The 27,440-nt window shown below is 44.5% G+C and overlaps 1 protein-coding gene across 4 annotated transcripts in view; it reads right to left on the bottom strand.

Moving 5' to 3' along the window:
- Positions 1–27,440, bottom strand: part of Pcnx1 (pecanex 1) — a 147,085-nt gene that overhangs the window by 1,900 nt on the left and 117,745 nt on the right. For all 4 annotated transcript variants that reach the window (XM_059279794.1, XM_059279795.1, XM_059279797.1 and 1 more), the window contains 14 exons: positions 25,130–25,280; positions 23,537–23,678; positions 22,192–22,369; positions 21,363–21,471; positions 20,527–20,656; positions 16,841–16,899; positions 13,477–13,692; positions 11,531–11,784; positions 9,505–9,735; positions 7,437–7,537; positions 6,223–6,373; positions 3,418–3,648; positions 2,128–2,402; positions 1,109–1,314 (listed from right to left, as the gene is read on the bottom strand). In XM_059279794.1, the coding sequence (XP_059135777.1) occupies positions 1,109–1,314; positions 2,128–2,402; positions 3,418–3,648; positions 6,223–6,373; positions 7,437–7,537; positions 9,505–9,735; positions 11,531–11,784; positions 13,477–13,692; positions 16,841–16,899; positions 20,527–20,656; positions 21,363–21,471; positions 22,192–22,369; positions 23,537–23,678; positions 25,130–25,280 (2,434 nt within the window). The remainder of the gene's footprint in view (positions 1–1,108; positions 1,315–2,127; positions 2,403–3,417; positions 3,649–6,222; positions 6,374–7,436; positions 7,538–9,504; positions 9,736–11,530; positions 11,785–13,476; positions 13,693–16,840; positions 16,900–20,526; positions 20,657–21,362; positions 21,472–22,191; positions 22,370–23,536; positions 23,679–25,129; positions 25,281–27,440) is intronic.

Raw genomic sequence — 27,440 nt, 5'->3', positions numbered from 1 at the left:
GACTTGGGTTCGATTCCCAGCCCCCATGTGGTAGTTCCCAACCATCTGTAACTCCAGTTCCAGGGGATCTGACTCCTTCTTCTGATATCCACAGGCACTGCACACATGTGTTGCATACATATATGCAGGTAAACACTCATACACATAAAATAAAAACAGCAAAATTTCAAAAAAGAAACACTGCATGATCTCACACGGAATCTAAGAGTCAAACTCAGAGGCCAAGAGCAGATGGCAGCTGACGGGGCAGGATGGGGGCAGGGAGCTGCAGAGCTCCAGCTGGACGGAAGCACGACTTCTGGAGGTGCACCGCAGCACAGTGCTACAGTGAGTGCTAACCTCTGTGTGCCTCAAAACTGCTGGGCAGACATAAAATATTATGACCAGAGAGAGAGAGAGAGAGAGAGACAGACAGACAGGCAGGCAGGCAGGTGGGGTAGGGGAGGGGCAAGTGCACAAGGAAATGGCTGTTCCGGAGCCTGACTGAATCAAGAGGAAGGTAACAGGTGACGTGCACAGGAGGGAGGCTCTGACCGCTGAGGATGCCCACTTGAGAGAAACTTGCTGCAAAGATTCTTAGTGTAGGGTATCAAGACACTTACAAGGTCTCTCCCACTGAGCCTGTTTTTAAAGTGTGTAGCCTAAGAAAGTACTAAGTGACTACAAAGATTCACATGATATTGCACTACAGGATAGAAGTTAGATAAAATACAACAATTAATTATTATTGGCTTTAAAAATGTAACATATATTTGGGTTTTTTGAGATAGAATCTCTGTCTATAGCCCTGGCCATCCTGTAACTAACTATGTAGATCAGGCTGGCTTCAAACTCAGAGATGCCTGCCTGTCTCTGAGTACTGGGATTAAAGGCACACACCATAAACCCATAATGTTTTGAGTAAAGCATGTGAAGTACAAGATGTATACATGTGTATCAATGACTGATACAGACAAACAGTATGATGCACTACAAGTAAACACCGTATTTCCAGGTAACACCACACATTCCTCCTTTACACACACACACACACACACACACACACACACACACACACACACACACACACACTGGCAGATGGCTAAGAGCCAACTTTGTCTTGAGTTACCTAGTGTTGGAGGATATGATGTGGTGGGCGGGTGCAGTCCCGATCCTGCTGCCTGTCCCGGATTCCCAGTGCTTCCCTGGGACACGTTGCTGTGGGGGTCACTGACCGTGGCTGCATTGTTTCCAGGACAGGAAGTCCCACCTCCAGTGTCAGAATCTTCAATATTGCCACCACTGTTACAGCCAGCTCCACAACCCTTCCTTAACCTGGAGACAAATTCCAAGGTAGGAAGCATTAGCCCTCCGTCACTTCAAAAATCAATCCCCTGTTCTTTTTCTGCTCTTCTGAGGTACCAGCAGTACTGCCATGTCTACCTTCCAAAGCCTTTACAGCATTATCAGGATCAGGAACAAGTCCCCTTCCCAAGAGGTTTGAAAAGCACATACCCCTCCCCCCACCCCCAGTCCTCCTGCCAACTCTACAGTTCTGAACCCATTGTCCACACAGCACAATGAAGAACTGTGCAAACAGTTGTGCTATCAGGACCCCAGCTGGAATCAGCAATCTTTGTTCCCTGAGACAGGCTCATTCTGTAGCCCAGGCTGCTCAAGGATTCTGTAGAAATTCTTCAATTATCAGCAATCCTCCTGCTTCAGTCCCCTGAATGCTGGGATTACAGGTATGAGCCACCACACTGGGACCCACTTTGTCTACACTGCTGCTTTAACTACTGCTACTTCATCTCCCCTGTTTGGTTTCTGTCATTTTAAATACAGGAAGACTAACAGCTACCCTGCAGCAGAGTAAGGAAATTAAACACAGGAGAGGGGAGCAAAGGGGTGTTAGAGTTCTGGGGATGTCGCCACCGGTCCATCAGCTCCACCATTAGCCTGACTAAGGTTTATCTCGGTTTCTGAAGATAGGGAGCTGATTTCTACCTCCTGGGGTTCAGGCAGAGTCCGTGTGCATATGCCCTGGCATCTCCATCTTCTCTACCAGCTGCTTCCTAGGTGACTGACTACACTGCTGAGGGAAAGAGACCTGGGGAGCATCACCACTGGAAGACAGAACCCCACTACCTGTGCCAGGTGGACACTATGAAGTTCCGGATATTTCCCAAGCTGATTGGTCCCCCAAGAATTTCTTTGAGCTGGTCATGGCTGTCGGAGTAAGATGTTGTCAGGGGTGACACAAAGATCGGGTAGCCAATGGGCTGATCACAAGACGAGTTTATCATGTTTCGCAGGGCCTGCTTTGCATTCTGGATGCTGCCTCTCTCGGGGTTCCGGTTCCGGAGAAAAACAAGCTCCTGCTGCTGCCCTGCCCAGAGACCTCGGACACATTCCTTGTTCACCTGTGGACAGGAAAGGGCAGGGACAAGGGTCAAGAAAGAAAGTGCAGACACTGGTGACACACAGTGCATTGACCAACTGAAAAGCTGTGACTACAAGGTCACCTTTGAAAGGAGTTAGCCCATGTTCCTTCATGGACAGCTGACTGCTGAGTAATACGCACCTCAGTATGCTTCCTCTTGCTACACCTTCTAAAAACACTTCTGTTTGCCAAGCTAGTGAACTGGATAATAGACAGTTCTGATGGAAATGACAGACAACACATGTTTCAGCGTGAGAGGATGTTGGTGATATTTTGGGGCTGATTAAAAGATTAGGTCACGATTGGTGGTTGACAAGATGGCTCAGCGGGTAAAGGTATTTTCTGCCAATCCTGGCGACTTGAGTGTGATCCCTGCGGCCCATCTGGTGTGGTGGAAGGAGAGAACCAACTCCTGAAAGCTGTTCTCTAGCTTCCACAGAAACTCGGCACCACGGTGTGTGTGAATACACACACACAAACATGCACACACAGTTTTAAAGAGAGAAAAGTGAATCACTATAAACTTCAAATCTCAAAAACCAAAGTTCCTAAACCGCTAAAACATTTACACACGCATGCACACATACATGAACACTCACACACTTACTCGAATGCACGCATGTGCAGAATGAGTGGGAGTCAGCGAGAATTTAGGGAACAAAGCATTTACAGTTAGCTTTGAACCACAGGAAGCACAAGCTTTGTCTTTCTCTCTTCACCGAGGAGAGCGCCTCATTAGCAGCGGAGCACTGGCTTTCACAGAAGGAACACTGTTCCGATTTCACATGGAATAGATGAAAGGCCACCAACGCTGAAGTAAACTAAACAAACCTCACAGGGCAGAGGGAAGTACTGATAAGTGAGTGCGTGTTCAGAAGCCATGAACGCGCCATTTGCTCCGTTTTAAGTGGAGACAGTGCCAAGCACACTTCAGAGGCTGGATTAAGGTGCCTAACCTCAACTCTTCCTAGTCACAGTTCAGTGCCCAGGCTCACCTTGATGACCCTGAAGCTCAGGTGGCGTCGGTTGAGCATAATGATCTTGTACTCATTGGTACCATCGTCCATGACATGCCGCAGAGCCAGCAAGGAGGGAGAGTTGGCAAGGACTGCACTCCGCCATGCAGGGTCCCCTTCGTGGGCGATCACAAGGTTCTTTTCATGAGACACGATGGCTTCGTAGAGCACAGTGGGGTCGTCGTACTCATCTGGAGAAGTGAAATGGTCCTACACACAGAAATGCCAAGTGTGGTTTTGGTTTTGTTTTGGAAAAAAGGAAAATAATTTCCAGGATGGTAAGCAAAAATTCTTACAAATGGGTTTCATTTCCTACTATACATATGAGTGCCATTACAGACATGCTCATTCTGTTCTACTAATTGGGTTAGGAGTAGACTTGTTACTGTTTTATACACTTCTAAGCTCTTTAACCAACTCTTCCTCCAAAACTTTACATAACTAAGCATCACTTCCAAGTTTAATTAACTATCTTTTTACCTCTTTCAAGGTAGTTTTCACAAATTTATTTACACGTGTTTAAAATTTATTACTGTGTGTGTACGGCATGGATGCACGTGGTGGTCACAGTACAACTTTGTGGCGTTGGCTCTAAGGACTGGGCCACGTCTCCAGGCTTGTGCAGCACACGCCCTTACCCACTGAGCCATCTCGCTGACCCTCACACATACTGTTTTTATTTCACTGTCTCAAGTTAAGGAAGAGCCTCAAAAGATCTCTTTTTGGGTTCTTTATAAGCTAAATAAACTTTCCATAAAGCCACGCATCTGTAATAGCCGCAACAAGCCACTCATCCTGCCCTGGCCCCTCCTCCAGATGTGACTGTCCATAGATTAGGTATCCCAATCCCACTCTGAAGAGCTTCTTTGTCTCAGTCACCACTCAGCCCCAGGATGGACGGTTGCTGGCTATTGTCTGAAAGACTGAGGGAGGAAGCAGGAAGGAAACAAAGGGAGCATCCCTTTTCAAACCTCCAAATTAACAGAGGATATAAGACACACATCAAAGCCATCATAACTTGGATCTAAATGTCAGAAACAGCACGCCATTCAGAAAAATGCAGCTCTCTTACTGTTGCTTTCTCATGTAGCTAAAAGGCTGATACAGGTCTATGTTTATCCCAGCCCAACCCCAGTAACTATAGCTCACGCCCTGCAGGGAAGAGTAAGAGTGACAAGCCAGTCCCCAGGGTGCGGCCTGAGTCAGGTGGGATCTATAGAGATGATGCTGTGCATCTGATGATGAAGCCCAACAGGGTCCTGTCCTCTGGTCCCCATTACAGTCATCTGCTAAGGAGGCTGGACAACACCTGCACTTCACATGTATCAAGGCTGAAGCTCAAGGCGGGCAGAACTGCTTCCCAGGTTCAAAGTTCACAAATGGTAATGCCAGGTCAACAGAGCTTCCAACACCTGGATCCATCTCTTTTTCAATGAAAATTTTATTTTCAATTCATTTCATTTTTAATGATGTATATATGTATGTTTGTGTATAGCATGTGCATATGAGTGCAGGTCCCCTGGAGCTGGAGCTACAGACAGTTGTGAGCTGCCTGGTGTGGGTGGGTGCTGGGGATTGAACTTGGGTCCTCTGTAAAGAGCAGGGTTAATTCTTAACTGCTAAGCTTTCTTTCTTGCTCCATGATTAATCTCTTATGCAGGGATCTTGGACCCCTGCTTTTGCAGAACCTGCTAGATGAAGTCTGTAACCTGCCCGACTGATTACGTAACAGTGCTCCTAACCTCTCTGTCCAGTTCTGGACAACAGACAAGGCACAGCATACACCGTGCTGCCTATGGCAAATGGGTACCATGAGGAGAGAGCCCTCCATCCGTCTCTGCTTACTATAACCGGTACTGTTACTCCAATGAGAAAGGAACTTGACACAGACAATAGACACATTCTTGATAGGACAGACACAAAGTTATCAGGCATGCTAACTGCAGATTTTAATCTTGTTCAAGGACTTCTTTCCACTGGCTTAAACTATAGAAAATTGGAAGTTTTTATGCTGGTCTTGTATATAAGCCTGTAATCCCAGCTATCACAGGATGCTGAGGCAGGAGACCGAAAATTTAAGAACTGCCTGGACAACCTAACAAGACTCTGTCTCTCAGAGAGGCTGATGATACAGCTTAGTGGCAGAGCACTTGCCTGGAGTGCATGAGGACCTAGTTTAATCCCTTAGTACAGTCCCCCTACCCCAATTAACCTGCTCACTGCTTTTCTTGTAAATGACTGAATTTTGTCTCAAAACTGAGATCTGTAAGTACAGCTGAGTGGTATGACCAAAGGAACAAGTGCCAGTATATAATTCCACAATGTAGTCTTCAAATGCTCCAGGGCTTGGGAAATACATTTTGGGGTCAAATTTTAACTGTATGTCCCTAGTAGGACTGGTAGTGACCACTGACTGCCCGCTACCCGGGAGCACCTGGGCAGAAGGCAGCAGCATGCTCAGCCCTCCTGAGGATTATGCAACACCCGTGGCTATCAGGTGTTCGCTGGGGTAAGGGCCGGGAACTGCAATCACATGAAATCAAACAAGCATTTCAGGGGTAAAAACTTCCTTTTCAGTTGAGCACTGCTGCCTAGATTATGAATGTTAATGGCTATTAATTTTGAAATTCACTACTACTGTTACTAGGAGAAACACAGTTGTCAGGCTTCTGGGATGTAATGCCTTGCTAGGAGTCAGGCTTCTCCCAGGTTCAGAAGAGAGCCTTTGCAAAAGTTCCCCAAATCAGCAATGTATTAAAAACACACAACCAACTCATCTCTTACCTGATGGAGTTTAATGGACATACGGATTCCAGGAACTACAACTTTTCTCAACAGTTCCATGTCAGCAAAAATCCACTCATCTCGGACTGAAGAAATCCTGAAGTCCCCTTTAAACAGGGCGTGCAATCCATAGAGGAACGATTCCAGGTTACTGTAAGGTGGAGATAAAGTGCACATATTTTGACAAAGGTCTTCATGACACTTCAGAATCTCATATCTGCTTTTCATCAGAATCATCTAGAGTGTTTTGAAAGTTGACTCCAGGAACTAAAGTCCGAACTCCTAAGTGAGACTCACAGGAAATGGGTTCTGTTTGGGAGCCTTAGTTATGAACTATGGTAATAGCTCATATAGACCAACAACAGGCAGAGAGCCTATGTATTGAAGGAAATTAAGGAATCTAATGTAAAATGTGTTCAGAAGAAATTTAAAATAGGAACTATTCCCTTAAAATATATGCTACATTAAATGATCTAGACAAAATTATGAAGAAATATAGAAAAATAAACCAGGGAAACTTATTAGAAAAATAGATAAAATATGAGACCAATCCAATCTTATAAAGTGATTATAAAATACTTTAAATCCATTAAATTGTCACAATTAGTAGCTATTCTCACAAGTGCGAATTTTAAAAGCCAGTTAGTTAAAACATAAGATGTTCAGCAAGAACATTTATAGAAAAATGAAATCTACAGAAACTCTGCAGTAAAGTAGCCCAAGATGATATGTTTCAAAATCCAACCAACTAACCAAACACAACACTCTTACTAGGTCACAGACAGCTTCTCATGCTCTCTCCTTTTTTTCTTTTTTCTTTTTTTTTTTTGGTTTTTTTGAGACAGGGTTTCTCTGTGTAGTTTTGCACCTTTCCTGGAACTTGCTTTGGAGACCAGGCTGGCCTCCAACTCACAGAGATCCACTTGCCTCTGCCTCCCAAGTGTCCATTTAAAAAAAAAAAAAAAAATGTTTTCTTTTATTATATGTGTGCTTTGCCTCCACGTGTGTCTGTGCACCACACACCTGCCTAGTGTTCACAGGGGTCATCAAGTCCCCTGAAACTGGAGTTACAGATAGCTGTGACCCACCATGTAGGGTGGGAATTGAACCCAGGTCTTCAGGAAGAGCAGCCAGTGCTCTTAACCACTGAGCCATCTCTCCAGCCCCGACCCCTCCCCTCCCCAATACCTTCTTGAAAACAGATGCCTCTTTACCTGGACATATGATGGGAGGCTGTTCCCAAAGCTCTCCGTCCCAGAACACAGAGTCCATAACAAAGAGTCACCAGGGATGAATCTTTGTCTACATCTAGTGGCTTTAAAAATAAAGAACACAGAGATATCAGAAAGCTATGCAAGAACGTAACTACTCAGAAAATATCCAGTGGCTAAGTCAGAGGCAGGTAAAGAAAGAGCTGGATTCTACAATGAGAGGAGTTCTATGGATGTAACACTGCCTTGGAGGGAGAGTGGAGAGTGAGGCAGAGGCCTGCCACCCTGGGGAGTGTGCTTGAGCTTGAAGCCAGTGCATCTCCAAGCTTAGAGGGCTTTCCTAGGAGGAGGTCCTTCTGGGAAGGGGATTATGGAGCAGAGGGCTTGCTCTTAAGGAGATGGGAATGATTTTGATTTGGTTAAAGAAAAACTATGGCAGAAGGGAGATATGGCTGGAAAATATCACTAATAACTTTATTTTAAAGGAACTGCATGCAGTGGATATAATATACCCCAGGGCTGAGTGGGTGACAGTAAGTTGTCTGAAGGGCCTGGGGACACCCAGATTGAAAGTGGGCCTCAAAAAATATTTATTTTATGTTTATGAGCATTTTTGTCTGCACATATGTGTATGTGCACCATATATCCATGCCTGAGGAGGCCAGAAAAGGGCATTGGATCCCCCAGAAATAGTTATGGATGGTTGTGGGCCACCATGTGAGTGCTGGGAACCAAACTCAGGTCCTCTGTAACAACATCAAGTGTGCTTAAGTGCTGAGCCATCTTCCCAGCCCCCAAGGTGAGCCTTCTGAATATATCATCTACGGGCATGAAGCAGGACTTCCTCAAGCTACGTCCAACCTTCCAATAACCTCTGAGAGTACTTGAGGACGGAGGCCATTTCTGAGTGAGAAAATGGTGCACTTCAATACTGTCTAAGCCAGAAAAGGGATATTATAACAACATGCCCATATGCCTCAAATGCCCTTCAAATTTGAAAACATCATGCAAAAATCCCTTAAGTATATTTCATGTATAAAAACAAAACAAATAAAACCACCTGCCTATGACATGTTTGGATTCTCAAATGCTGTCACTGACTAGAAGGGTGTTTTACCCTACCATCATTTCTTCTTTAAAACAGGCGATTCTGATCAGCATATGTTGCCCATCTAGTGTAAAGTTCAAGGCTACCACTCAGAGAGGAGGCCCAAAGCCACCCCATTCCTACTGAAGAGAAGATGCTAAGGTACCTGAAGTAGCTGGGAAGGAAGGGCTAACGGTTTGGTAAACCTGCAGACACAGGCTGTCCAGGTGTTGCTAACTCCAGGGTACCAAGTAAACAGGACACTGGGTGCTCAGCTCCACACTTTCCCTGAGAAGGCAGTGAGCCTTTGCCACAGTTCTTGGGGTCTGGCCAGGGGCATGACAATGCTCTAAGCCTAACAGAAACAGTAGCTGGAAAGTCTGTACTTCATCTTACTTTAGAGTAGGACACGCTGTCCTAATGTGTGCCTGGGGAAACACTTGCATCAAAGTCACCAGGGAGACTCCAATTTTATGTCTGTGGTCTGGATTTTGGGAATCAGAATTTCCTGGAGGAGGACTAAAAATCTTTATTTCAAAGTGCACAGTTAATTTTTATCTAATTTCGCACTGAAATGCTGCACACAGTATTTAAAAGGATGACAGCAAGCAGACGTGTTAGAGCCAATGTGACACTGGACTGTAGGGGATACAGCCACCATCGCTGAAGTCCTCACAGACAGCACTGGCCTAGAGTCTGCATTTGGGACAAACACAGTTAAGTCTGGTGGGCAGTGCTGTATGGATCAGAACTTGTGTACAGCATGCTGTCTGGACAGCCGGGATGCTGCAAAAGGAAGCAGGACCATTCTTCAGCTGCCTAGGCAGAGTTGGTGTGGCCCAAACATTCTGACGTAGACATGCTGCCTAACCCAGAGGATCTGAGACGTGCAGGAAAAGCTGACTCGCAATAATAGGATGGTATTCCCTTTTTGTTGTTACAACCTGCATTCAGAGAGTTGCAAAGGACATGCAGCAGCATTACCTTTGCTCTCCGGGAAGAGCAGTACTCTATCCAGTTGAGGTAAATCACACAGAAACTCTCCCGAGATATGCCTGCCAGACGATGGTCATAGTCTTCGTCGATGTTTGGGTTGAAAGTCGGGTCCACATCAACATAGTTTCGGTCAGCACACAGACGCAGCCCTTCCTGCATCGTCTCATTCGCCAGCCACTCCTCTAACTTAGAGGAGGTTGTCACATAATAGATGATCCCCTAGTTAAAAACCACAGGGAATCCCAGTCAAATCACAATGCAAACTCATCCCAATTTCTTACCACCTACAGATAATATAGCTCAAAATATTTAACACTGTGTCCTATGCCTACATTTTAAGAAAGCTACTTCAAGCCTTCCTAAATGAAAACACCATCTAGTACTTGAAAAATCATAACCATTCTAAAAGCCAAAGTTAACCTGGAAGCACCACTTTCCCAAGGACCAGATATCTTCCAGGAATGCACGGAGCTGTAGCTCTTAGGAAATAACAAACCACACATTTTCACTCCCTAAACAAGTTTGTTTGAACCAACTGCATTGGATGTGCTTGGTCGCATGTAGGCAGGAGGTACGCAGGCAGGAAATACGTCAGGATGTACGCTTGCCCCTGATTGGATCAGATGGGATATGCAATGAATTGTGGGTTTTGCCTTTTAAGCCCCTGCAAAACCTGACTTCTGGTCACTCCGTGGGAACCTAGAGGTAGACCTGACCAGAGTCCATCTTTGTGGCCAGTATTTAATTAAAACTTGCTTCAAATTTGGTTCAAAATTGTGGAACTGGTCTTTCTCTTGAGAATCTCAGTAAATCATAAATTCAGTAAGGCAACTTGTAGCCTATCAATTTCAGTGCTTGAATTCTGAATATTTTTAAAGAGGTGAAACATTACTATGCCACATTTATTTTGAAAATTTTCTCATAAAAAGTTTAAATAACTTTTGGTGTTCCTAGGTTAAGTGATAGAAATGAAGTCAAACACAAACATAAAAAGGAGGCACACATTCACATGCATGCATGCATATACATATATACATACATACATACAGACAGACAGACACAGACACAGACACAGACACACACACACACACACAAGTTAAGAAAATGTAAATCAAACTCTTTAGCTTCTTGGGTTTAACTGAATGGAAGGCTCAAGGTTCATTAAAATCAGCACAAATAATGTGGAACTTAAGTGGTTACTAGACAAAATTCAGATGTGAGAATCATAGCTTACCATACACTCCTCTCTTAAAAATACGGCCTTTGCTGGGCCTCGTGAGACACCTTTAATCCCAACAGGGAGACAGAGGCAGTAGGTCTCTTAGAATTCCAGGCCAACCTGGTCTAGATAACAAGTTCCAGGGCAGCCAGGGCTCTACAGTGATACTCAGTCTCAATAAAACAAAACAACAACAATAACAAAAACAACAAAAACTGCCTTCACCTATAAAGGACTAATACTGGCCAGTGAGGGGTCTGGCTTTGCCCTCAGGCCTGATAAGTCTTTGTTCATCTAGGACAGAGTTTCAATGTGACCTTCAGAAGTCCTGGAAACTTTTGCCAACTCCATCTGACTGCAGATCTGAGTGTCTTAAGAGCTGTGCAAATGTATGCACGTGCATGAATACTCAACAGCCCTAAACCATAAACTAAAGATGTCAACTATTAATGGAACAGGAAATAGCAAGACCCTCATGGGGTCGGGGGTGTACTATTATTTTTCCATGGGTATATTTTAATTGAGCTCTCTGGATACTAGAAAATTCAATCATTACTCAGAAGCAAAGCACAAGTTTGAGAGGCTAGGAAGAGGAAGGTGAGTACTTACTTAGATCTGAGCTTGATCTTTGGTAAGCACATGCTATTAGCTTAGCAAAAATGAATGGATGGATGAATGCATACAAGAATGAATAAAAATGTGCATGTGTGTATGTATGTGTGTGCATGTGCCAGTGCGTTTCTTTCCAAAGCAAGCCCTCAGGTGCGCAGAGGTCTAAGCAGGCACAGCCCTTACCTTGACGTAGTAAGTGGTAAGCACTCGGCGGAGGTCAAAGACTTGAAGCATGGAGGCAGCGCTGTTGTCAGTGATGCTGTAGCCCTCCAGAATGTACTTAGTGACGACCACTTCCCAAGCCAGCCAGCGCTGGCCAAACGCTGCGTTAAAGGAAAGCACATGAGGAACGTGGCCAGGCTCACAACAGCAAAAGCCTTCGTCTTCTTCCACGCCCTCTGTGATGGCTTCCACTTCTCGCTGCTGACAATAGGTACCTTAAACAAATGTAAGACCGTTATAGACAAAGGCAGAAAATGCCTACTGAGCACCAACAAGTTAGAAAAGACACATTTTACAGCAATTCAGAGTACAGGATTGATTTGCCATAGAGCATGCACCACCGAACTGCAGCAAACCCAGAATTCAGGCAGACTCCGTCATCTGCAGAGTGACTGCACACCTCAGCACACTGAAGGCCTGGGATTTGTGCTATAAAGTAGTTCTTTAATTCTGATTAATGGATTTCCAAAACTTTTTAATGGGCTTATAATGCATTAATATCAAGCAAAGTCCAAATCAGTAAATGTTCATCTCCTAAAGATGTGCACTGGTCACAAACGAACAGCGGGAGGACGCTGCCCTCAGGAAGGGTCTTTCCATGGACACAGATACAGCAGAAGCACATTTTGTTCACCTCCTGGGGACTTCTCAAGCCAATCAACTGGACAAGAGAAGCTATCCTCTGACTGGCTCTTTTTCCAAGAAAAGGCTTCCTTGTTTTCCTTTACAAACTAAAAACACCACAAAGGACTTCTTAGAAAGGCTAAAACTCTTCAGAAATGCCCAAGTCTCAATGTTCCTGATCAGAAATGGATTCAATAACAAAACGTGAAATCTCCATAAAACAAGCTTCATGTGACTACTCACATATACAAGCTAGTTATTTTTGCAGATCTGATGACTCAAGTTGGTATTTTTCTGAATGTATGATTTTCTGTGTAGAATGGGTTTGTCAGCACATAAAACTGCAGAACTGGTTGGGGGCAATGAGGAGTAACTTTAATGGGACTGAAGGTTTTACTGTGAAGTAATGACAGTGTGCTGGAACCAGACAGAGACGGCGGCTGCACTTTGTGAATGGACATAACGGTCACTGCTTCGGTCACCGCTTCTCTTCTTGGTAAACAGTTGTTTTCAGGTTATGTGATTTCATTTCAATTGAAAGACTATTGAGAGTCGGGCATAGCAGTGCACGCTTCAATCCCAGCACTGGGAGGCAGAGGCAGGTGGAGCTCTCTGAGTTCGAGGCCAGCCTGTGTACATAGTGAGTTCCAGGACAGCCAGGGCTACACAGTGAGACCCTGTCTTGAAAATAACAACAACAAAAGACTAGTGAGGCCAATGGCAGGCTGCTTTATGAACATGGCTCAGTTAACTATTTTCTGGTTCACAGAAACCCAGTGTCCTATGCCCTCAGTCCTTGAGCAAACACGTGCAAGTAGTGGCAAGGGGCCAGGCGAGAAAAGACCCGAGCAAGGAGGCAGCATCCTCAGGAAAGCAGGCCAATCACACACAAGCTCTACCATCACTCTTCTCTGAACAAGAAGCTTGGGTGGAGGAGTACAATATCCTGGTACAATCCCAAAGATCTATTTTCCTAACTTTTCCCCAGGGTTTATTATTTTATGTGTATGTGTGCGTCCCTGAGTACAGGTATGTGTACCACATGCGTGCAAGTGCCCTTGGAGGCCAGAAGAGGGTGTCAGATCCCCTGGAACTGGAGTTGTGAGCCACCTGATCTGGGTGCTGGGAACTGAACCCAGGTCCTCTGAATGAGCAGCAAATGCTCTTTATGGCTAAGCCATCCTCCAGCTGCCGATTCTGAAACTTTTCATTTGGGATTTAAACATATAAAACTTAGCTATCACAGGCACACTCGGAAAATAAAAGGTGAAGGGACGTCTTACCTCTGAATTCAAGTCCCCGCAGCTGGAAAGTGACCAGGCCGTTGCCTATCTCTATGAGGTGTACTAACGCATTGAGATAGTCAGAGGCAAGGATGAAACAGTCCCCAGTGCTATAGTTTCCCCACCTTCCTAACAGCAAATCACCACAAAGACTGTGCTGTAGGGATCGGGTTAAATGTTCATAGAAGATGGAATTCAGGTTGTTGTCATCTGATCCTGTACGAAGAGATTTTAAGAAAAGTTTATTTTACTTTAAGTACCTGCTGTACTGATGAATGAGATCATTAAAAGTACTGAAATTAGCTGGTCCATAATGTAGGCTGCAATCCTAGCACTGGAGAGTAGAGGCAGGAGGACTGTCACAAATTCGGGCCAGCCTGGACTACGGAGGGAGACGAAACAAATGCACAACCTGAAACCAAATTCCCCTTACAGTTGTGTTTACATTTATGTGACAAGAAAAAAATACATGGCATCCCCCTACAATCTGTACACAAAACCAAAGCAGCGTTCTGGTGTGGATGCACAATGTCCCACAAAGGTCATGCCTAGCTGGTGACATCTGTGGGAGGTGGTGGAAACAGCAGGAGGTAGTGCTGCGTAGAAGGAAGGATGGCAGCTCTACCAGAGGCCATGCCAGCTGCCAGCTGCCCAGATCAGTGTCTGGCCCAACTGTCATCAGAGAGGCCTCCACAGCAGCTGATGGAGATAGATGCAGAGACCACAGCCAAACATTAGGCAGAGAGCCCAAATTGGAGATCTCCATCGGGTACCTCCTCTTGGGGCTCAGGGAACTCCACAGAAGAGGAAGAGAAAGAACTGTAGGAAACAGAGGGGGTCAAGGACACCAGGAGAACATGGCCCTCAGAATCAACTAAGCAGGGCTCACAGGGACTGAAGCAAAAATCACGGAGCCTGCATGGGTCTGAGCTAGGTCCTCTGCATGTACCTTATGGGTTGTACAGCTTGGTGTTCTTGTGGAACTCCCAACAATGGGAGTGTGTGTGGGAGGGGTGTCTCTGACTCTTATGCCTACACTTGGGACCCTTTTCCTCCTCCTGGGTTGCCTCATCCAGCCTTGATATGGAGGTTTGTGCCTAGTCTTACTGTGTAACTTGTTATGCTATGTTTGGCTGATATCTTGGGGAGGTCTTCTCTTTTCTGAAGGGAAACAGATGAGTGGATCTGGGGGATGAGGTGTGGGGAGTGGAGGAGTGGAGAGAGAGGAAACTATGTTTAGAATGTACTAAAAACAAAAAAATTAAGAAAACAAAAATAAAAAAGAAGGAAGCACGGCATAGAGACATGCCTGTAAAGAGTGACTGGCACCTTGGCATGAACAACTCTGCTGTCACATCTCAACACAAGCCCTTAGCACATAGCCCAACGGTGCCAGGCAACCACAGACTTAGGCCTCTGAAACTGTGAACAGGTTGCTTATCTCGGGCATTTTATCACAGCAATGGAAACCTTAGTAATACACGTAAGATAATTCGAAACTCTTCAGAATCAAAAGTTAAAGTCAAGGAGCTGGATCTGAGCCTTAGCAGCTGACAGGCCTCTGTCAATGCCAGCTCTAGGAAGTCCCTTTTCTGGCATCAGCGTGTACACGAGCACACACACACACACACACACACACACACACACACACACACACACACGTATGCATCAGCGTGTACACGAGCACACACACACACACACACATGCATCAGCGTGTACACGAGCACACACACACACACACACACACACACACGTATGCACACTTAAAAAGAAAATAAATCTTAAAGTGTTAGAAGTCCTAACAGCCCTCCAAGGGTTTCAGCTTTGTGCAGTGCAGATCTGATTAGATGCACTCTAAGGACTTCTGCATTATTTATGATTCAAGGACTTCTACTGTCATTTAACGAAATAAGCCTTCCCATTAAAAATATAGAGGATACAGAATTCAAGAGAACAAAAGGATAACCTGGTAAAGGAAGTTGATAGGATTGTGTAAGATTTTAACAACAACAAACAAACAAAACAAAGAGACGTGAGTCAGAACCCAAATACTGTGAAGACTCCTATGAAGCAGAAGTAAACCGAACATGCAGATGCAGCAGCAGCAGCAGCACCTGCAGAGCTGCATATGAGGTTATACTGAAGGAAAGCATGAGCAAAAACTCCACCAATTTGATAACCAACCGTTACCATAACAGGCATCCCACCCACAGCAGCAACCCTGAGCTGTATGTAGTCAAAGTATTGGAGAAGGGTAAATATTCAAGGCCTGGGAATTACTTTAAACTCACACTAACTACACACTGAGACAATGAGGGGAAATGAGGGTCTAATGGCACCTAGCTGTATGTCTGTCCATTAAAAAGGTGTGTGATTTCTTCCTAAGGATGTTGTTACCAGTATCTGAGGATTCTAATCCCACGTGAACACATGCTGGAGATAAGGTGGATGAGGTGGTTTTTTCCTCCATGGGACTATAAGTGAGCAATCCCAAGTAAGGGGCTCCCCCTAGTTCAATTTTATAACTGAAAATCAATTTGATTCTTAGTTTGGTTTCTCAGATGGACAGAGCATTGGAAGAAATTTATGTGTTAAATGGAAACATATTCCAGTCTATTTGGGAGTAATGTTAATTAGTTTCCTGAGCTAATAACTGACTCATTAGTCCTGCATAGTTGGAGCAGCAAGGTTCCCAGGAATAGGGTGATAAAATGAGATTTTCCAAATAAGCTAAGAGCCAAACTTTGGATAATGATACCACCACCAAAATTCCACCCACTGAAGCATCATCTTGGGTGGGTATTAGAAAATCCCCCAGGACATCTATGCACACAATTAATTAAATAAAATTAAATTTTAATATCTACTTAGCACTTGGGAGAAAGGTGTAAGGACACATGTTGGCACACTCAACATTCTCATCTAGTTTTCATCTGATTTCTACTTAGCTTACATAAGGACTGTCCTTGAATGGCGAATTTAAAATAATGTCGGCATTCTTAAGAGACATTTATCAAGGAAGTGTATATACACTGGATATGCTCTAGGTCACATATATCACACTGCGCTAAGTGAAAAGAAAGTGAAGGCTATCTGGTTTTTAAGAAATGATTATTTGTGCCTGTAATCCAAGCCTCCAGGAGGCTGAGGCAGGAGGATAGTGAATTAAAGGCCAGTCTGTACTACACTGTAAGTTCGAAGCCAGGCTGGGCTACACAGAGATCCTGTGTCAAAAAGAACTTCCTTTAGAGTTTATAGTAAGAGAGAGGTGAAGCTATGAACGTGTGTGTGCATGTGAGTATGTACACAAGAACAAACACATAAAGCAAACACTGACTTGCCTCTTTACAGACAGGACTATTACCTGGATTTCTATCAAGCTGAGAAGCCAATCTGGTATTTGAATGGTCCACACGTTTTGTGCTGAAGAAAACAAAATAAAGTATTTTTAATATTTTATACTTTAAAAAAATAATAAAAGCAAGAGAAAAACTGTAAGATACAGATAAATCTCACTTCTGTAGGAAAATCTGAGAAAAAAATTATGATTAGATAATTAACTTGGTAGCACAGACTTAGTTATTATTTTTATTTTCTTCCTTCATATCTTCACAACACATAAACCTAACAGCTTTCTCCTCATTCATGTTTCATTACAGAGTATAAAAAGGTATCTATGAATGTACTGCAAACAAAAATTGACTAGAAGAAATGAACACAGACTGCATACAGCTCTCCCAAGTCATCACCATGGAAGTCTACCTAGAATGCCCAGAGGTTCTATGGCACAGAAGGCCAGAGTCGGTAGACCTGAAGACCCTCGGTTTTCCAGGTCAGAACTATCCTAACACCAAACTGTGTCTGCTGTTTCTCACCATGTGACACCCGCAGTGGCAGTGTCAAAGCATGGCCGTACAAGACTGTGCCTGAGCATGCACCAAGGCAGGGGCCCACACAGTACCCAGCCTTCACTGCCACACGAGAAACCAGTTAACTCATCTGTCCAGAAATGTCCCAAAGGAAGCAGCAAAGCTCAAAGTCCGAATTCTCAACTCCTTGGTACAGGCCATGTTAGCATCCCATAATCAAAACGAGTCGATGCAGGGAGCACCCCACCCAGTCAGAAGTGCTGCGCTGTCTGCGGGGAAGGTTTCTCGTGCAATGATCCCCACTAGACGCTCATCTGGTGGCTTTCCCCTGAAAGCCCCTGTTACTCCAAGATGTGAGCAAAGTATGAGACGACTCAGATGTGTTGTTTTACAGGCATTTATCACACAGAGAAGGCGAGCCCATCACTTCAAAGGAAACACGGCAGTAACTCAATAACAAAATCCAAAATTCAGGCAAAAAATAGAATTGTGGAAAACTTGTATCACAACCATGAGTGTGACAGTGTCTTAGTGCAATACACTTCACTACTCTTCTTCTGAGATCGGTGATACTGTGGAAACCTTTTTACACAGCCATGCAATGATTCTATCAGCAATTGGAGATCTATTTATTTACTCAACAACCATGTTATTTTCAAATGACCAATAAATGCTAGAAATTATGTACAAGTAAAAAAATCTCATTCAAAGAAGATGAATAGATCAGTCTAGACAAAACACACTTCTAAACGTTCACAGATTTAGTTTAGACTCCACCCTACAACTAGCTTTTAAGAAATGATTATTTGCTGGGCAGTGGTGGCACACGCCTTTAATCCCAGCATTCAGGAGGCAGAGGCAGGTGGATCTCTTGAGTTTGAGGCCAGCCTGGTCTACAGAGTGAGTTCCAGGATAGCTAGGGCTACACAGAGAAATCCTATTTTGAAAAACCAAACATAAAACAAACAAACCCCCAAAACAAACAAACAAAAAAAACCACACCACCATTACTTGTTGAGTTTTGATGAAAGATCAAAGAAAGACACCTACAACTGTCTTAAAATACTTCTTTCTTAGGGCTGGAGAGATGGCCCAGTGCCTAAGAGCACTGGCTGCTCTTGTAGAGAACCTGCGTTGGGTCCCCGGTACCCTCATGGTGGCTCACAACCTTAACTCCAGTTCCAGGGGATCCAATGCCCTCTTCTGAATTCCTCGGGTACCAATCAATATGCAGTGCACATGCATACACGCAGACAAAACACTGAGAACATTAATTTCTCTCTTTTCAACTCTGTATCTGTGAGGACAACTTTTCTTCCTTCATTTCCAGCAAAATGACATATTGCAAGAAGAGTGGATGCGGAAGCAGGGAAGTGTGAACCTACCCTGTCTTCCAGCAAGCAAGACATTAGAGGTTTGCCAAACCGGAGGCAATGCGATCTCATTACAATTTGGTGGGTGGGAAACACTCTTAACTTAAAATGATACTTAAGTTAATATGGATTTTTTTTTTTTTTTTTTTTTTTGGTTTTTCAAGACAGGGTTTCTCTGTGTAGCTTTGCACCTTTCCTGGAACTCACTTGGTAGCCCAGGCTGGCCTCGAACTCACAGAGATCCGCCTGGCTCTGCCTCCCGAGTGCTGGGATTTTTTTTTTTTTAAGACAGAGTCTTGCCATTTAGTCTAAGCTGGCTTCAAATTTATAATCCTCATACTTCAGTCTGAGTTCTGGAATAATGGACATAGTGGACATTTTCTATTTTTAAATACATTTTCTATTTTTAAACATTTGAATTTTTAAAAGGGTTTTTTTGTTGTTGTTTTGTTTTTGTTTTTTTTTTCTTTTTGTTTTTGTTTTTTTGAGACAGGGTTTCTCTGTGTAATCACCCTGGCTGTCCTGGAACTCACTCTGTAGACCAGGCTGGCTGCAAACTCACAGAGATCCGCCTGCCTCTGCCTCCTGAGTGCTGGGATTAAAGGCGTGCGCCACCACCGCCTGGCAAAGGGGTTTCTTTAAAAATGTTGATGACTAAAACTTCTATTTAAATACTATGGCATTTCAAGAATGTTTAAGGGTACCAAAAATGTTGCTACAAACTGTTACGAACTGCTATCACAGAGTATAACTTCTGCCTAGAAGTTGGCCTAGAAGAATAGAATACAGAAAGTAATGAAAATTCACCAAAATGGGAAACACCACCTACAGCTTTAGATGAGGGCCAGAGCAGAAATGTCAAGCTTACAAGCTGGCTCACTGTACCAAAGCTGAGACCACTGTTTTCCTGAGTAAAAATGCCACTGTATGGCAGTACAGAGAAAGGCATCATGGGATGGTGAGAACTATAACTCCAAACATGCTGTCTCTAGACCAACATTTTAATACACGCTCAAATGTTCGTGTTCCCTGGCTCAGCATGCCTCTTTCAGCAACTTTCCTTAAATAAGAGCAGATGCAGACAGGCTCTGGGCAAGGATTGTCCTCAGCATCAGATTAAACAGCCTGTCTAAAGAACAAAGTCTGCTCGTGGAAAGTGTCTGAATGAAGTTATCAGAAGCTTTTCTTCCTGAAAAAGCAAAGAAATCTCAAAAGGTTACCTCTAGAAACATATTTCTAAGAAACGTCTGAGGAAAATATTCTGTGGCTCACCATACCTGTTACAATGGTGTAATCACATAGTAAGACAAGATTTATCAACTGCCAAAACATTGGCATTATTTTAACACATGTCACAGTGATACTGTGAGGGACTAATTCCAAGACTCAGTGAAGAAAATGCAGAAAAGAGTATGATTAGGACTATACTTTAAAGAATCACATAAACAGATGAAAAAATGAAGATCAGTTTCCTCAACTTTATATAATAATCTTCAAATTTTAAAAACAGTTGTAGCTGGGCAGTGGTGGCGCACGCCTTTAATCCCAGTACTCGGGAGGCAGAGGCAGGTGGATCTCTGTGAGTTCGAGGCCAGCCTGGTCTACAGAGTGAGCTCCAGAATAGCCCTGTCTCGAAAAACAAAACACCAAAATACAAAACCAACCAAACAAAAAAAATTGTAAATTTTTAGAAAAAACAAGTATTTTATCACAACAAATTATAATCAAAATAACTTTTCACAGTGAGGCCATTCTTCCCGGTCAAGAAGACAGAACCGGCTTCCGGCGGCGGCGGTCCCTCTACTCACTTATAGTCTCTCTCCCAGAACTTGACCGGTCTCACGTAGGAAGTGATGAAGATGGCGCTGCCGAGGAAGGGGTTCAGCGGCGTGGAGAAGAAGGCCGACACCAGCGCCTGGACAAACAGCATAGCCGAGTCTACGGGGACGGTTAAGGAACCGACACACCCAACGGAACAGGGGGGAAATACCCGGGTCTAACTCGACCGAGGTCCAAACCAAAGTCTGGGGCCAAATGAGATGGCTCCGCAGGTACAGGCCTCAGCATGCATGTTGGAAGGAGTGAGCTGGCTCTTCCCAGATGTCTTCTGACCTCTACATGTCTGTCTGTCTGTCTCTCTCTCTCATACACACACACACACACATACAGATGTAAGTAAATAAATACACATAATGAAGTATTTTTTTTTTAAACTGCAAACACTGAAAGTCTCCATCCAGACATGGCTGGAGTCATGAGTCTTCAGTTACTTTAAATGCTTTTGAGGCACGAGGAGGATGGGAACTTTCACACAGAAATTTAATTATGATTGTTATGAAAAATGTTCTGTTCATTTATTCCAAGTGCATTAAAAGTTCCTAGATGATAACAATATTCATAGCTTACATTTTAACTATAAAATTTAAAAATAGCATTTTTTTTTAAATTACAAATCCTTAATCTTTCCTCATGTTTGGCCGATCTGTGGGTTGCACAACCTTCCTCAGGAGAGGTGGGTCTCCAGAGCCTGTGAGCCTTGCTGGCTTATCACAGTCCTGGCGCGTCTGCTCTAAAGACTGACTGTAGGCTGACATTCTCATCAAGGATATGACTAGCCATTCTCATAAACTGTAGTCAAGGATACGGGGCACCGCAAAGGGCTGAGCAAAAGCATGGAATGCAGAGCCCCACGTGATCTGCCAAGGGGCGACATAGGTGTACACGAACTGGAGTTTATAGAGGAGTTCCCAAAGCTGTGGGAAGAAAGGAAAAGCTGTCAGGAAAACACTGCGATCAGAAAACAAAAGGCCTATAAGATGTGTCTTCTTCCTAGCAGGGAAATGACACTCAAATTATTTTCCAATCACGTAGTAAGACAAGATTTATCAACTGCCAAAACATTGGCATTATTTTAATATAAACATAATTATTTTTCTAAATGTAAAGACACAGACTTATGGGTTGGTGTTTTAAGAGTTACCTGCCCTCTTCTGGGCAGTCTCGGTATTGCTACTACTGTAAGCAAAACGAGGGGCAGAAGCAACGAAATCGCCGTCCTTGAGCAGAAACTCTAGGTGTCCCTAATACACGCATGCATTTTATTCCAGGACGTATTACCCTTGAATTGGAGTAAACATGTTCAAAATGTAATGTCACAAGAAACCAGGGAACAGTCTCTCTAACAGAATGGCCACTGTCTATTGGACAGCCATTTTCTTTGTAGTAGGCATCTGTTTGAACCTCAACTGCTACAGGTGGACATAGTCCACATGTAAGCTGCATTTGACTTTGGCTCTTATGAACCACAGTGACAAGCACTACTTCCTGGCGTTAATATGCTCCAAAATAACTGGTGACTGAAGAGGACTATTACTTAAAAGCCAGTAAGTCAAATGAAACAGCCGCGTAGACCTCACCAAGGGGTCACTCAGTGAGAGTCTCTGCAGACAGATGTCCTTCTGGGGATGGATTACCTTGCTGAACAGGATGGACATAAAGAAGAGGTCCAGCAGCATGGTCTCTGATAAGGCTTCATAGTCAAACTTGAAAAAGAGCACGGTAAAGATGACAGTGATGTACTGGTATGTGGGGCTGCTGAAGGAGGCCCGCAGCAGCTTCAGGCCAGCGATGGTGATCATCAAAGCTCCCAACCTGTCACAGACAGACAGAGGCACAGCCCGTCACCTCGCAGCTGAAAATAGCCAGCATCCGCCAACCCTGAAGTTACCACGTCCTCACTGAGCTTACGATACAGACCAAATTTAAACCTCTGGAATTGATTTATAAGAGCAAGATGAGTATGCACATCCATAATCCCAGAACTCAGGAGATCACGAGTTCAGTGTCAACTCCTTTGTCTCAAGAAATAAATACATAATAACAATGATTTCCACGGATAAGCACATCACATCCTGAAAGGCACTAACATAGCATTCTTTTTATTAATACATACCATGATCTTCATCCTCTACATAAATAAGCACGTTTAAAAATAAAAGTTATAGTTCTGAAACCTAGTTCTCTAGTTTTTTAATTTCTATCACTTTAACAATAGTTGTATTTAATACATGAAAAACATGTACTAACATGCCATAACATGGAGCTAAACTCGTGAGTATGACTATAGAATAACCATGTAGACAAATGACCACTTATATAGTCTGATTTACACAGTACACAACAGTCTCCCAAACTTGCCATCTAATATTAAAAACTAACTAGTTTAAATTTTTTGTTGTTGTTTTGTTTTGTTTTTCGAGACAGGGTTTCTCTGTGTAGCTTTTGGTACCTGTCCTGGATCTCACTCTGTAGACCAGGCTAGCCTCGAACTCACAGAGATCCGCCTGGCTCTGCCTCCCGAGTGCTGGGATTAAAGGCGTGCGCCATCACCGCCTGGCCTTTTTTAATTGTTTAAATTACATTTTTGCATTTATTTTGCATGAGTGTGTGCATGCGTGCCCTTGCCACAGCCCATGTGGAGGTCAGAGGACAACTTGCTGCAGCTGGTTCTCTCCTTCCACTGTGTGGGTCCCGAGTACCTTCACCTACTGACCCATCCAGCTAGCCCCCAAACTAACTGTCCTTCACTGTCTTCTCGTAAAATACTGACTGACGGTCTGCCGTCAAGAACAGTAAGGACAGTGACCTTCAGAAGAGAGAAGACAGACATTTTTACCTGAGCCTTGCAGTTTTTGATGCTGTTGCCAGAGACACAGGTTTGACGGGACTTGACCCGTGATTCAAGACTGCTTTACCAAGGGAAGGCATTGCTGTCACTGCTCCAGTCTAACGAGGCAGCCCAGAGGACTGCGTACTCACTCTGCATCCAGTTTCTTCGGGCTGGCAATTGTCTCCGCGCTGCTGCTGAGTTCATTGAGGACAATCAGCGGATAGATGACATTCTTCTCCACAAAAAGAAGCCACACGTGAAGTTTTTCAAACCACATCATAGTGGCTGCATCTGAGGAGGCAACAAGTCCAGAAGATCACAGGTCATACAATGCTCAAAGCAGCGGGCATATGGCAAGAAGGATGAACTTAAAACTCAAAGTTAGCTCCACGCTATCGGCACAAAGAAACCAGTACTGTACAACCAGTAAAATTACTGATTTTAAAAACAAACTAGATACATTTGGTGCTATTATTTATAAAAGTGATAGAATTGATCATAAAAAATGAAAGCTTCTTGCCGGGTGGTGGTGGTGGGCACACCTTTAATCCCAGCACTTGGGAGGCAGAGCCAGGTGGGTCTCTGTGAGTTCAAGGTCAGCTTGGTCTACTACAGAGCGAGATCCAGGAAAGGCACCAAAACTACACAGAGAAACTCTGTCTCAAAAACCAAAGAAAAAGAAAAAGAAAGAAAGCATCTCACTCTGCACTGTTTTTCTGATGCTGAGAGCAGGCTAATACCAATTCTTACAGTTTCATGTAACCTTCCCTTATTAAAAGGGCACATATTGGGCTGGAGAGATGGCTCAGTAGTTAAGAGCACTGGCTGCTCTTCCAGAGGCTGAGTTTAATTCCCAGAATCCACACGGTGGCTCAGCCATCTATAATGGGATCTGATGCTCTCTTCTGGCATGCAGGTGTGCATGCAGAGCACTCATACATTGGGGGGAAAAAAGGCACATAATTTCCAAAGGGTCTCCATTGCACCTTGCTCCTTAGTACTTGGTTGTCTTTCCAGGGCCCAAGCAGTGGTCAGCACTGAGGCCCATTGTGAGGACTGGAAGTCAACCTTATCATACAGTTTCAAAGGTTTCACTGTTCTTTAAAACTGTCAACTCATCCTTAAATGACTGGGTGAGTCACCCTCTTTATAGCAGTTCACTGCAGACCCAGGAGGCAAACCGGGCTGATTTAGGCACTTGTGTATAGGCATGGCCATCACAGGGCTAATGAACAAGGGAGACTCAGCTTACAGTGGCAAGCTTGCTAAATGGACGGGCCTTCTAGCTCTTTCTGAGTCATTTTATACCTTATCCCAAATCTGAACGGCAACTGCAGAGAGGTTTGTTAACTGTTCTTAAGTAGGACAGAGTCTCTAGTGGAATAAGGGACAAAGGCCTTTCTTCCTTCCACAGCTTAAGTTAAAACCTTTCAAACAGAAGACTAGAGGGGGACTGGGTTGCCTGGATATAGATTAGGGACTGCTAGACAGAGAAGTCCCACACAGGACGCATCAGTGACGGGTCTAAGGGTTAGAGCAGTAAGTCTGCTCTGAGAAGATGGTCTTGGAGCACGGCCACTGCTTTCGAGCTGAAGACGGTGCTCCACAGGAGACAGTTCGCCAGGAGGTTCAAATCCACCGCAAGAAACACCAGCCAAAGCGTGACTCGATGACACCGGTTTAAGTCACTGCTGGCAAGGTGAAGTGAGCCACGAGACCAAGGGTGTTGCAGAAACACTTACTTCGGACTTCATACTGGTTGTGCTCAGCTGTCTTCAGCAGGGGACGGGAGAAGCAGTGCCACGGTAGCTGCTTCCGTACTTGAGGCAACACGTAATGGGTTACAAACCCCACACAGCCAACCAGGGCATAGAGCACATACTTGAGAGCAGGCTGAAAGAAAAATAGTTCAGGGTGTTAGGAGCGCCCACCAGGCTCACTGCAGAGCTCTGGGTTCCTTAGACTCTAAAAGATACAGTTTAACATTTCTGTATCTGGAGTTTTTTTCTGTCCAAATAAGCCACTGAACACTAGCTGACTGCTTTACTACACATCTGGAATACGGTAACTACTCTGGTGTCTGACACTACAGTCAATGAGAGGGACTAGAACTGTTGCTTCCCGCTTCAAGAATGTCCCGTATGACTGTCTGAGCAATGGTTTCAACTGTTGGAACTAGAGGAGAAAGGGGCAGAAGCTGAGTCAGTCCGAGAGAAGAGCAGAATGGAACAGAACAAGGGTCTTATCTTTTGTCTTTGCATAGCTAGATTTACAGAAGGAGGAATCAACACCATTTCTTCCAATATTAAAACCAAGTCACAGACAGTTAGAAGCCCTGGAGCCCCCTAGACATGAAGGAGTGTGCAGTTGTACCCGGAGGGAGTTCAGGAATTCACAGTTGAAACTGGAGAAGAAAAACTGCTGCAAACATACTCAGCAATCTAAAATAACCGAGTGAGCCTTTGCCTCTTCCCGAGTGGAGTACCAGCGCCTTACCCTCCCATCCCAAAGGACCAAAACTGAATACAACATGACCCAGTGCTTTGTATTAGGTAAGATCTACAGAAAGAAGCCTGTGCCCAGAGGAAAGGGAGCCAAGGAAGGGGCTGTGCCTGCCCCACTCATGGCTCCAAGGGGAGGCACTCTCAGAACTGGGACTTCACCAGCAGAGACCATGAAGCTAAGGGAACCAACAGAGGAGACCCTTGAGATTGCAGACAGCCCTTCAAGTACTCAAGGGAATGGGAACCGCATACATGAGGAGACTATGAGGAGCCACAGGAGGGGATCGGCCAAGACAGCACACAGCACTCTCCCACGACTGCAAGAGCGCCACCCTTACAAGCAAGCCTGGGAAATACCAAGGTTCACTCGCACCAAGCAGAGGCCTATAGGGTGCTTATCCTTAGTGGTGAGAAATACAGTCTAGCAAAAACTGGCCCCTGTCCCACCTCAGAAACTGCTTTAACAAAAAGCTAAGACCTGAGGGGATCACACTGTTAACAAGTGCTTAACAGTATCTAGAGACAATGTTCAAGTATTCTGGAAACACAAAATGTAACACCTAACAAGGTAAAATTTGTACTGTTGGCATCCACTCAAAATTTCCCATATGGCTCTCTGAATGCATTCAAGACCTGCTCCAGAGAGGGTGTGACGGGACCAATGTCTGCTACTGTATGCCTGGCTAACAACCCACGTCTGGGGAGGTGGTAGGCAGGCTCATGCAGGGAAAGAATTACTGATGGTTAACTACACGGACATAGCAGCAAACTGCCTTCCAAATACCTATGCTTACATCTATAGAGAAAAGCAGCTCCCAGCCTTAATCAGGAAAGCCTATCCCTACGATGAACAGTGTGAACACAGAGACTCTGCCCAAAATGCAGAAAACAAGCCAAAGATGTGGGCCCAACTCTAAACAAGTAACACACAGTACTGATCGACAGCTCAGGGAATGCTGTGGAAGGAAGAGCTGGAGAAGGGGAAGGGCTCTGAAACACCACCCATCAGACCCGAGAGAACTGCTATGATCCTTAACCCACTGGGGCCACAATTAGTCACAGATCGAGGAGGGAGCGGCAGGGAACTACCCTTTGCCTCTGAACTACTGGCGATGGACAGATTCTGGGAGATTCTGCTGAGAGCTCACCACACTCCGATGGATAGCTCTAACCCCACTGTCATACAGATGGCCCTGGTCAATCTTGGTAGCTCACAAAGCAAAACAAGCAGCCATGAATACAGAGATTTGTGAGGTAGGGGGGTGGTAGGGAGCTAGGAGGTGAGAGTGGTCACAAGTAAAGTGTACACACGTAAAACTGTGAAGAAAAATTCTGTACGTACACACAATCAGGGTATCACAACTCAAGAGTGTAGGGGAAACCAGCCGGTCAGAACCAGCCAGAAGTGGTACAGATCAGACAATAGGGATGCTCTCAAGAATAACAGCTGAATCTGTAAGTCCAGAGCACTATGCACAGCTTTATAACAAAGGCCTCAACACACTTCTCTCTCTCTCTCTCTCTCTCTCTCTCTCTCTCTCTCTCTCTC

This window comes from Peromyscus eremicus, chromosome 14 (assembly GCF_949786415.1).
Source record: "Peromyscus eremicus chromosome 14, PerEre_H2_v1, whole genome shotgun sequence".
NCBI classification, from domain to species: Eukaryota; Metazoa; Chordata; class Mammalia; order Rodentia; family Cricetidae; genus Peromyscus; species Peromyscus eremicus.
This window is presented reverse-complemented; position numbering and strand designations above follow the sequence as displayed.